The sequence below is a fragment of the Gorilla gorilla genome, chromosome 2 (assembly GCF_029281585.2).
Source record: "Gorilla gorilla gorilla isolate KB3781 chromosome 2, NHGRI_mGorGor1-v2.1_pri, whole genome shotgun sequence".
NCBI classification, from domain to species: Eukaryota; Metazoa; Chordata; class Mammalia; order Primates; family Hominidae; genus Gorilla; species Gorilla gorilla.
The window spans coordinates 120,335,662-120,348,747 of NC_086017.1; the positions used below are offsets into that span (position 1 = coordinate 120,335,662).

Here is a 13,086-nt window from a genome sequence, read left to right on the forward strand (position 1 = left end):
AAAGGGGTGGAAGAAGATATTCCATGCAAATAGAAACCTAAAAAGATCAGGAGTAACTATACTTATATTAGACACAATAGATTTCTATACAAAATCAAAAAAATAGAGAAAAATAAGACCCTTATATAACGGGTCAATAAAGGATAAATAAAAAGGGCATACTAATTGTAAATATATATGCAGCCAGCACTAGGGCACCCAGATATATAAAGCAAATATTATTAGAGCTAAAAAGAGACAGACCCCGTTACAATAATAGCTGGAGACTTTAACATTCCACTTTCGTCATTGGACAGATCATCCAGACAGAAAATCAACAAAGAAACATCAGACTTAATCTGCACTATAGACCAAATGGATCTAATAGATATTTACATGCTATTTCATTCAATGGCTGCAGAATACACATTCTTCTCAGCACATGGATCATTCTCAAGGATATACCATATGTTAGGCCACAAAGTTTGAAATATTCAAAAAAATTTCTAATAATATCAAACATCTTCTCTGACCACAATGGAATAAAACTAGAAATCAATAATGAGGAATTTTTGAAACTATAGAAAAACATGGAAATTAAGCCATATGCTTCTGATGACCAGTGGGTCAATGAGGAGATTAGGAAGGAAATTGAAAAGTTTCTTGAAACAAATGATAATGGGAAAACAATATACCAAAACCTTTGAGATACAGCAAAAGCAGTACTAAGAGGGAAGTTTATAGCTATAAGTGCCTATATCAAAAAAGAATAAAAACTTCAAGTAAACAATCTACTAATGCATGTCAAAGAACCAGAAAAGCAAGAGCAAACCAAACCCAAAGTTAGCAGAATAAGAGAAATAATGAAGATCAGAGCAGAAATAAATGAAATTAAAATGAAGAAAACAATATAAAAGATTAATGAAATGAAAATTTTTTTAAAGCCGGGCGCAGTGGCTCACGCGTGTAATCCCAGCACTTTGGGAGGCCGAGGCGGGCAGATCACAAGGTCAAGAGTTCGAGACCATCCTGGCTGACACAGTGAAACCCCATCTCTACTAAAATACAGAAAAAAAATTAACCGGGCGTAGGTGGTGCACGCCTGTAGTCCCAGCTACGTGGGAGGCTGTGGCAGGAGAATGGCCTAAAACCCAGGAGGCGGAGCTTGCAGTGAGCCGAGATCGTGCCACTGCACTCCAACATGGGAGACAGAGCAAGACTCCGTCTCAAAAAAAAAAAAAAATATTTTTTAGAAGATAAAGAAAATGAACAAACCTTCAGCCAAACTAAGAAAAAAAGAAAGAAGATCCAAATAAATAAAATCAGAGATGAAAGAGGAGACATTCCAGCTGATAACACAGAAATTCAAAGGATCATTAGAGACTACTATGAGTAACTATATACCAATTAATTTTAAAACCTAGAAGAAATGGTCAACTTCCTAGACCCATACAACATACCAAGATTGAAGTATAGAAAAATATAAAACCTAAACAGGTCAATAATAAGTAATGAGATATAGGCTGTATCTGTTATCCCTTTGAATAAATGTTATACCCCTATCTGCTAATATTTCTTACATTTGCCATTTTGAGGCTAATTCCTAGATCCTGTAAGTAAATTTTATTGTTTTTTATTCTTTTGTCTACGCTGGCTTTGTATTTTCAAATAGCCTGACTTCAAGCTCACTATGTTTTTCTTCTGTTTGATTCATTCTGCTATTAAGAGACTCTGATGCAGTCTTCAATATGTCAACTGCATTTTTTCCACTCCAGAATTTCTATTTGATTATTTTTATTAGTGCAATTTATTTGTTAAGTCTCCCAGTGAAGAAAAGGTTGAGACCCAATGGTTTAACTGCTGAATTTCACCAAACATTTAAAGAAGAGCCAGTACCAATCCTACTGAAACTATTCCAAAAAATAGAAGTGGAGAGAGTAGCTTCTTTTTTTTTTTTGGAGTCAGAGTCTCGCTCTGTTGCCCAGGCTGGAGTGTGGAGTGCAGTGGTGTGATCTTGGCTCACTGCACCTCCACCTCCTGGGTTCTAGCAGTTCTTCTGCCTCAGGCTCCCAAGTAGCTGGGGCTACAGGCACATGCCGCCACTCCCAGCTATTTTTTTTTTTTTTTTGTATTTTTAGTAGAGACAGCGTTTCATCATGTTGCCCAGGCTGATTTCGAACTCCTGAACTCAGGCAATCCACCCGCCTTGGCCTCCCAAAGTGCTGGGATTACAGGTGTGAGCCACCACACCCGGCCAAGTATTTTCAAACTCATTCTCTGAGTCCAGTATTACCCTGATACCAAAACTAGATAAAAATACATCCAAAAAGAAAACTAGGCTTGTTGTAATGGCTCATGCCTGTAATCCCAACAATTTGGTAGGGCAAGGCAGTAGGATCACTTGAGCTTAGGAATTTCAGATCAGCTTGGGAAGCATGGTGTAATTCTGTCTCTACCAAAAAAACACAAAAATTAGCTAGATTTGGTGGCATGTGCCTCTAGTCCCAGCTACTCTGGAGGCTGAAGTGGAAGGATCACTTCAGCCTGTGAGGTTGAGGCTGCAGTGAACCATGATTATGTCACTGCACTCCAGCCTGGGTGACAGAGTGAGACCCTCTCTCAAAATAAGAAAACCAGAGAAAAGAAAAAAAGAAAAGAAAAGAAAGAAAGAGGGAGAGAAAGAAAGAGGGCAATATCGCTGATGAACATTGAGGAAAAAATCCTCAGTAAAATACTAGCAAGCCAAATTCAACAATGCATTAAAAAGATCATTTATCACCACCAAGTGGGATTTGTCTCAGTATGCATGGATGGTTCAACATATGCAAATCAATCAATGTTGTGTATCATACCAGCATAATGAAGGACAAAAACCATATGATCATTTCAATTGGTGCTGAAAAAGCATTTAAGAAAATTTAACATCCCTTCATGATAAAAATCTTTAAAAATTTGGGTATAGAAGGAACATATCTCAACATAATAAAAGTCATATATAACAGACCCACAGCTAGTATGATACTGAATGGGGAAAAATGGAAGCCTTTCCTCTAAGATCTAGAACACAACAAGAATGGCCATTTTCATCACTGTTATTTGATATTGTATGGGAAGTCCTAGCTACAGAAATCAAACAAGAGAAAAAAATAAAGGGCATCCAAATTGGAAAGGCAGAAATCAAATTGTCTTTGTTTGCAGATTATATGATCTTATATTTACAAAAATCTAAAGACTCCACAAAAGAACTGTTGGAACTAGGCCAGGCACGGTGGCTCACGCCTGTAACCCCAGCACTTTGGGAGGCCGAGGTGGGTGGATCATGAGGTCAGGAGATCGAGAACATCCTGGCTAACATGGTGAAACCCCGTCTCTACTAAAAATGCAAAAAATTAGCCAGGCATAGTGGCGGGTGCCTATAGTCCCAGCTACTTGGGAGGCTGAGGCAGGAGAATGGTGTGAACCAGGGAGTTGGAAGTTGCAGTGAGCTGAGATCATGCCACTGCACTCCAGCCTGGGTGACAGAGCGAGACTTCGTCTCAAAAAAAAAAAAAGAGCTATTGGAATTGATAAACAAATTTAATAAAGTCACAGGATACAAAATCAACACACAAAAATCAGTAGCATTTCTATATGCCAACAGCAAACAATCTGAAAAAGAAATCAAGAAAGTAACCCTATTTACAATAGCTACATATAAAATTAAATATTTAGGAATTAACCAAAAAAGTGACAGATCTCTACAATAAAAACTATAAAACACTGATCAAAAAAATTGAAGAGGACATCAAAAAAATGGAAAGAGATTCCATGTTTATGAATTGGAAGAATCAATATTGTTAAAATGTTCATACTACCCAGAGCAATCTATAGATTCAGTGCAATCTCTATCAAATTACCAATGACATTCTTCACAGAAAGAGAAAAAAATCCTAAAATTTATATTGAACCACAAAAGACCCCAAATAGCCAAAGCTATCCTAAGCAAAAAGAAGAAAACTGGAGGAATCACATTACTTGACTTCAAAATAGAGCTATAGTAACCAAAACAGCGTGGTACTGGCATAAAAACGGACACATAGACCAATGAAACAGAATGGAGAACCCAGAAACAAATTTATATGTCTACAATAAACTGATTTTCAGCAAAGATGTCAAGACACACATTGGAGAAAAGACAGTCTTCAGTAAATCATGCTGGGAAAAACACACACATGCATGTTTGCATTGCTATTGCATGCATGCATTATTCATGTGCAGAAGAATGAAACTAGACCCCCCATCTCTTGTCATATACAAAAATAAAATCAAAGTGGATTAAAAACTTAAATTTAAGACCTCAAATTATGAAACTACTGAAAGAAAACTTTGGGAAAAATCTCCAGAACATTGGTCTAGGCAAAGATTACTTGAGTAATATCCCGTAAGTGCAGGCAGCCAAAGCAAAAGTGGACAAATGGGATCACATCAAGATAAAAAGCTGCACAGCAAATGAAACAATCAACTAAGTGGAAAGACAACCCACAGAATGGGAGAAAATATTTGCAAAGTACCCATCTAACAAAGTGTATATATATATATATATATATTTTTTTTTTTTTTTTTTTTTTTTTTTTTTGAGACGGAATTTTGCTCTTGTTGCCCAGGCTGGGGTGCAATGGTGTGATCTTGACTCACGGCACCCTCCAACTCCTAGGTTCAAGTGATTCTCCTGCCTCAGCCTCCCGAGTAGCTGGGATTACAGGCATGTGCCACCATGCCTGGCCAATTTTGTATTTTTAGTAGAGACGGGGTTTCTCCACGTTGGTCAGGCTGGTCTTGAACTCCTGATCTCAGGTGATCTGCCTGCCTCAGCCTCCCAAAGTGCTGGGATTATAGGTGTAAGCCACTGCTCCCAGCCCTAACAAAGCATTAATAACCAGAATATATAAGAAGCTCAAACAACTGTACAGGAAAAAAAACTAATAATTTGATTTAAAAATGGGCAACAGATTTGAATAGACATTTCTCAAAAGAAGACATACAAATGGTGAACCGTTATGTGAAAAGCTGATCATTATCATTGATCAGTAGAGAAATACAAATTGAAACTACAATGAGATATAATTTCATCCCAGTTGGGTGGGGGGAGGAGGGAGGGATAGCTTTAGGAGATATACCTAATGCTAAATGACGAGTTAATGGGTGCAGCACACCAGCATGGCACATGTATACATATGTAACTAACCTGCACATTGTGCACATGTACCCTAAAACTTAAAGTATAATAATAAAAATAATAACAATAATAATTTCATCCCAGTTAAAATGGCTTTTATTGAAGGGAAGCATGTTTTGGTCTGGATAGGAGTATTAAAAGATGTTAAATTGGGACTTTATTTTGGGTATTTGTTTTGTAAGACATCACAAAGGTGAAGAATAATATAACAGACATCAAGTGTCCTCTGATGAAATCCTTTATTTTCTCCCTTCCTCCACTGCATTTTTGGGGATGGTGGTAGTACTGGAGGATTTTCAGAAGAAACAAGCTAACCCTATTGCCATTTGTCATATGTCACAAAAGTGAGGTGGGCTGGAGAGTGTACTGATTAACCCTATAACTTAGAAACATGGATTCTTGTGGAGGACAAACCCTAATATGTCTTGGTGAATAACACAGCAGATAAAATAGAGTGCAATCTGGTCATAAATCCCTTGACTAGTGCCATCAGTTGCTATGAGAAATTCCCTGAGAAATTTCTGGACAATTCTGTTTCCTGGATTCTGGGGGGTTTCTACCACTGAAGAACTCTGCCTGCTAGTGAGATGGCACATTGGTCAGGGTTCTTGTTGTAAGTAACAGAAGCCAGCTCTAACAGATACAAGTGCAAAAGGAATTTATAGAAATACATCAGAATAAGAAAAGTAGTTATACTGGGTAGTTCACAGAGACACTGGGAAGCCAGGAGAACCAGGCTGGGGCTGTGCAGGTGGAAAATGTGCCCTCGATTATGCCACTGAACTAGTCCAGAGATATGCCTGGGACATCCATGGGAGCTTGAGGCTTGCAGTATGTGCTGGTGACACTGCTGCTTGTGGACTCTGGTGTCACGGCTAGTGGTGCCATCAGAAGTAGGTGTTTTCTTTATTGCTTTTCTCAAATTTGGATGAGGTGAATCTGTAGCTCCACAGGATGGTGTAACGCCATTGAACATCTCATTGAATATCTTTTGGAAGTGTCCATTTTACTTGAATGTTTCATGCCAAAAATTTATGTTAAAATTAATATGCATACTAAAAATGGCTTTTATTCAAAAGCCAGACAATAACAAATGCTGGCAGGGATATAGAGAAAAGGGAACTCTTGTACATTGTTTGTGGAAATGTAAATTAGTACAACCACTATGGAGAACAGTTTAGAGGTTCCTCAAAAACCTAAAAATTGAGCTACCATATGATCCTGCCATTTCACTGCTAGGTATATACCCAAAAGAAAGGAAAACAGTATATCAAAGAGATATCTGTATTCCTGTGTTTATTGCAGCACTATTCACAATAGCTAAGATTCGGAAGCAATCTGTGTTCATCAACAGACAAATGGATAAAGAAAATTTGGTACTTATACACAATGTAGTACTTTTCAGCCATAAAAAAGAATGAGATTCTGTCATTTGCAATCACATGGTAGGAACTGGAGTTCATTATGTAAGTGAAATAAGACTGGCACAGAAAGACAAACTTCACATTTTCTCACTTATTTGTGTGAACTAAACAATTAAAGCAATATGACTCATGGAGATAGAGAGTAGAAGGATGGTTACCAGAGGCTGAGAAGGGTAGTGGGAGGGTGTGTGTAGGGGGAAGTGGGGATGATTAATTGGTACAAAAAAATAGAATGAGTTAGACAGTATTTGCTAGCACAACAGAGTGACTATAGTCAATAATAATTTAATTATACATTTATAAATAATTAAAAGAGCTATTTGGGCTGACACTAAGAATAAATGCCTGAGGGGCTGGATACCCCATTTACCCTGATGTGGTTATTACACATTGTATTTCTGTATCAAAATATCTCATAGAGCCCATAAATATATACACCTACTTTGTACCCACAAAAATTAAAAATGAAAATTAAAAATATAAAAAGTTATCCTTCTCACAAAACACTATTATCACTGTATTAGTCTGTTTTCATGCTGCTGGTGAAGACATACCTGAGACTGGGCAATTTACAAAAGAAAGAGATTTAGTGGACTCACAGTTCCACGTGACTGGGGAGGCCTCACAGTCTTTTTGGAAGGCGAAAGGCACATCTCACATGGCAGCAGACAAGAGAGCTTGTGCAGGGAGACTTCCGTTTTTAAAACCATCAGATCTCGTGAGACCCACTCACCGTCACAAGAACAGCTTGTGAAAGACCTGACTCTGAGGCAGAGTTCTTCGGTGGATTCAACCACCTCCCACCAGGTCCCTCCCACAACACTTGGGAATTCAAGATGAGATTTGGGTGGGGACACAGCCAAACCACATCAATTACTAATAAAAATAACTCCTTAAAGAAATAATTTATCTAGTAAATATTTAAAATCTCTTTCTTATCTACTTCTTTTAAAAATTTTTTTTTGGACAAATAAGGTTGCCCTCCCTTGGTTGATCTAACTCTTACATGTCTTTTAATTAGTAGATTCCCCTCTTCCTCATCTTCCTTTTTCCCCTCCCTTTATTTATTTATTTATTTCCTTGCAAATTATATGTGGAAGCAACTGGTTGTTTGTCCTGCAGAGATTCTGAGAGATTATATTTTGCTGCTTGTATCAACTATTTGACTTATTCTTTTATCTACATATTTTCTCTGCACAGATTATTAGAGCTATGTTCAGCTTATTATTTTTCTTTTGGTAAGAGAAAATTGTGGTGTTACCAGAAACCTTCTGGGGACTTACCAATATAGTGAAAAAAATTAATGTAATTTAGTTTGCCACAAGCAGAAATATTGAGGAAAAATATTTAGAAATATGAATACAATCATTCTACTTGCAATGTAAATACATTTATCTCAAAGTGGACACAGCCTGCACAAGTTGATCTTGGAAATGTTCCTTGCCTGTAATTATTTCCTGTTTATTCTAAAGCCCTGTTCTTGATATATTCCTCTTCTAAAAAAACCTATGTAAAAATCAGTCATACAAAAGAACACATATATGACATAATAAACATTAAGAGTAACAAAACATCCACCCCTATGCTTATCTTGTGCTTATATTCTTTTTTTTTGAGAGAAGCATTGCATTTTTATTTATTTATTTATTTATTTTATTTTATTATTATTATACTTGAAGTTTTAGGGTACATGTGCACAATGTGCAGGTTTGTTACATATGTATACATGTGCCATGTTGGTGTACTGCACCCATTAACTCGTCATTTAGCATTAGCTATATCTCCTAATGCTATCCCTCCCCCCTCCCCCCACCCCACAACAGTCCCCGGTGTGTGATGTTCCCCTTCCTGTGTCCATGTGTTCTCGTTGTTCAATTCCCACCTGTGAGTGAGAACATGTGGTGTTTGGTTTTTTGTCCTTGCGATAGCTTGCTGAGAATGATGATTTCCAGTTTCATCCATGTCCCTACAAAGGACATGAACTCATCCTTTTTTATGGCTGCATAGTATTCCATGGTATGTATGTGCCACATTTTTTTTTTTTTAATTTTTATTATACTTTAAGTTTTAGGGTACATGTGCACATTGTGCAGGTTAGTTACATATGTATACATGTGCCATGCTGGTGCGCTGCACCCACTAACTCGTCATCCAGCATTAGGTATATCTCCCAATGCTATCCCTCCCCCCTCCCCCCACCCCACCACAGTCCCCTGAGTGTGATATTCCCCTTCCTGTGTCCATGTGATCTCATTGTTCAATTCCCACCTATGAGTGAGAATATGCGGTGTTTGGTGTTTTGTTCTTGCGATAGTTTACTGAGAATGATGATTTCCAATTTCATCCATGTCCCTACAAAGAACATGAACTCATCATTTTTTATGGCTGCATAGTATTCCATGGTGTATATGTGCCACATTTTCTTAATCCAGTCTATCATCGTTGGACATTTGGGTTGGTTCCAAGTCTTTGCTGTTGTTAATAATGCTGCAATAAATGTATGTGTGCATGTGTCTTTATAGCAGCATGATTTATAGTCATTTGGGTATATACCCAGTAATGGGATGGCTGAGTCAAATGGTATTTCTAGTTCTAGATCCCTGAGGAATCGCCACACTGACTTCCACAATGGTTGAACTAGTTTACAGTCCCACCAACAGTGTAAAAGTGTTCCTATTTCTCCACATCCTCTCCAGCACCTGTTGTTTCCTGACTTTTTAATGATCGCCATTCTAACTGGTGGGAGATGGTATCTCATAGTGGCTTTGATTTGCATTTCTCTGATGGCCAGTGATGATGAGCATTTTTTCATGTGTCTTTTGGCTGCATAAATGTCTTCTTTTGAGAAGTGTCTGTTCATGTCCTTCGCCCACTTTTTGATGGGGTTGTTTGTTTTTTTGTTGTAAATTTGTTTGAGTTCATTGTAGATTCTGGATATTAGCCCTTTGTCAGATGAGTAGGTTGTGAAAATTTTCTCCCATTTTGTAGGTTGCCTGTTCACTCTGATGGTAGTTTCTTTTACTGTGCAGAAGCTCTTTAGTTTAATTAGATCCCATTTGTGAATTTTGTCTTTTGTTGCCATTGCTTTTGGTGTTTTGGACATGAAGTCCTTGCCCATGCCTATGTCCTGAATGGTAATGCCTAGGTTTTCTTCTAGGGTTTTTATGGTTTTAGGTCTAATGTTTAAATCTTTAATCCATCTTGAATTGATTTTTGTATAAGGTGTAACGAAGGGATCCAGTTTCAGCTTTCTACATATGGCTAGCCAGTTTTCCCAGCACCATTTATTAAATAGGGAATCCTTTCCCCATTGCTTGTTTTTCTCAGGTTTGTCAAAGATCAGATAGTTGTAGGTATGTGGCGTTATTTCTGAGGGCTCTGTTCTGTTCCATTGATCTATATCTCTGTTTTGGTACCAGTACCATGCTGTTTTGGTTACTGTAGCCTTGTAGTATAGTTTGAAGTCAGGTAGTGTGATGCCTCCAGCTTTGTTCTTTTGGCTTAGGATTGACTTGGCGATGCGGGCTCTTTTTTGGTTCCATATGAAGTTTAAAGTAGTTTTTTCCAATTCTGTGAAGAAAGTCATTGGTAGCTTCATGGGGATGGCATTGAATCTGTAAATTACCTTGGGCAGTATGGCCATTTTCACGATATTGATTCTTCCTACCCATGAGCATGGAATGTTCTTCCATTTGTTTGTATCCTCTTTTATTTCCTTGAGCAGTAGTTTGTAGTTCTCCTTGAAGAGGTCCTTTACATCCCTTGTAAGTTGGATTGCTAGGTATTTTATTCTCTTTGAAGCAATTGTGAATGGGAGTTCACTCATGATTTGGCTCTCTGTTTGTCTGTTGTTGGTGTATAAGAATGCTTGTGATTTCTGAACATTGATTTTGTATCCTGAGACTTTGCTGAAGTTGCTTATCAGCTTAAGGAGATTTTGGGCTGAGACAATGGGGTTTTCTAGATATACAATCATGTCGTCTGCGAACAGGGACAATTTGACTTCCTCTTTTCCTAATTGAATACCCTTTATTTCCTTCTCCTGCCTAATTGCCCTGGCCAGAACTTCCAACACTATGTTGAATAGGAGTGGTGAGAGAGGGCATGCCTGTCTTGTGCCAGTTTTCAAAGGGAATGCTTCCAGTTTTTGCCCATTCAGTATGATATTGGCTGTGGGTTTGTCATAGATAGCTCTTATTATTTTGAAATATGTCCCATCAATACCTAATTTATTGAGAGTTTTTAGCATGAAGGGTTGTTGAATTTTGTCAAAGGCTTTTTCTGCATCTATTGAGATAATCATGTGGTTTTTGTCTTTGGCTCTCTTTATATGCTGGATTACATTTATTGATTTGCGTGTACTGAACCAGCCTTGCATCCCAGGGATGAAGCCCACTTGATCATGGTGGATAAGCTTTTTGATGTGCTGCTGGATTCGGTTTGCCAGTATTTTATTGAGGATTTTTGCATCAATGTTCATCACGGATATTGGTCTAAAATTCTCTTTTTTGGTTGTGTCTCTGCCCGGCTTTGGTATCAGAATGATGCTGGCCTCATAAAATGAGTTAGGGAGGATTCCCTCTTTTTCTATTGATTGGAATAGTTTCAGAAGGAATGGTACCAGTTCCTCCTTGTACCTCTGGTAGAATTCGGCTATGAATGCATCTGGTCCTGGACTCTTTTTGGTTGGTAAAGTATTGATTATTGCCACAATTTCAGCTCCTGTTATTGGTCTATTCAGAGATTCAACTTCTTCCTGGTTTAGTCTTGGGAGGGTGTATGTGTCGAGGAATTTATCCATTTCTTCTAGATTTTCTAGTTTATTTGCATAGAGGTGTTTGTAGTATTCTCTGATGGTAGTTTGTATTTCTGTGGGATTGGTGGTGATATCCCCTTTATCATTTTTTATTGTGTCTATTTGATTCTTCTCTCTTTTTTTCTTTATTAGTCTTGCTAGCGGTCTATCAATTTTGTTGATCCTTTCAAAAAACCAGCTCCTGGATTCATTAATTTTTTAAGGGTTTTTTGTGTCTGTATTTCCTTCAGTTCTGCTCTGATTTTAGTTATTTCTTGCCTTCTGCTAGCTTTTGAATGTGTTTGCTCTTGCTTTTCTAGTTCTTTTAATTGTGATGTTAGGGTGTCAGTTTTGGATCTTTCCTGCTTTCTCTTGTGGGCATTTAGTGCTATAAATTTCCCTCTGCACACTGCTTTTAATGTGTCCCAGAGATTCTGGTATGTTGTGTCTTTGTTCTCGTTGGTTTCAAAGAACATCTTTATTTCTGCCTTCATTTCGTTATGTACCCAGTAGTCATTCAGGAGCAGGTTGTTCAGTTTCCATGTAGTTGAGCGGCTTTGAGTGAGATTCTTAATCCTGAGTTCTACTTTGATTGCACTGTGGTCTGAGAGAGAGTTTGTTATGATTTCTGTTCGTTTACATTTGCTGAGGAGAGCTTTACTTCCAACTGTGTGGTCAATTTTGGAATAGGTGTGGTGTGGTGCTGAAAAAAATGTATATTCTGTTGATTTTGGGTGGAGAGTTCTGCAGATGTCTATTAGGTCCACTTGGTGCAGAGCTGAGTTCAATTCCTGGGTATCCTTGTTGACTTTCTGTCTCGTTGATCTGTCTAATGTTGACAATGGGGTGTTAAAGTCTCCCATTATTAATGTGTGGGAGTCTAAGTCTCTTTGCAGGTCACTCAGGACTTGCTTTATGAATCTGGGTGCTCCTGTATTGGGTGCATATATATTTAGGATAGTTAGCTGTTCTTGTTGAATTGATCCCTTTACCATTATGTAATGGCCTTCTTTGTCTCTTTTGATCTTTGTTGGTTTAAAGTCTGTTTTATCAGAGACTAGGATTGCAACCCCTGCCTTTTTTTGTTTTCCATTTGCTTGGCAGATATGCTTATATTCTTAAATAAGAATAATAAAACATCCACCCCTATGCCAGTATCTTTGATGTTCCTTGGCGTCCTTCCCTAATTCAATCCTTTTTATTCTCTTCCAGGTGTTTATTATTCCCTTGCTTTTCTTCATAATTTCACCACATAAGTGTGAGTTTTAAAATAATATATTTAAAATTTTTCTTGTTTACCAAAACTTTATTAAATGATATATGTTTCAATTATATATGATATTTCTGTGACTTGCTTTTTTTTGCTCAGTAGTATGCCTTTGTGATTTACCTAGGTTAGGGTTTCTCAACCTCCACACTACTGAAATTTTGGACTGGACGATCCTTTGTTGTGAGAGGCTGTCCTGTGCATCATAGGATGTTAGGTGCATAACTAGTCTCTAGCCATTAGATGCCAGTGACTTGACCCTAGCCGTGGCAATCACAGGTGTGTCCAGACATTGCCAAATGTCACCTGGGTGTTTGAGTTTGAGTTGGGGTGGCAGATTCCTTCAGTTGAAAAGCATTGGTCTATGTTGCTGTGTATGGATGAATTTCATTCAATTTCACTGATA

General features: G+C 37.8%; 1 protein-coding gene across 1 annotated transcript in view; it reads left to right on the top strand.

The window, feature by feature from the left end:
- LOC134758013 (putative uncharacterized protein encoded by LINC00336) overlaps positions 1 to 13,086 on the top strand; it is an 85,465-nt gene that overhangs the window by 37,607 nt on the left and 34,772 nt on the right. Inside the window, exon 3 of the mRNA XM_063703531.1 lies at positions 12,626 to 12,671. Coding sequence (XP_063559601.1) covers positions 12,626 to 12,671 — 46 coding nt within the window. The remainder of the gene's footprint in view (positions 1 to 12,625; positions 12,672 to 13,086) is intronic.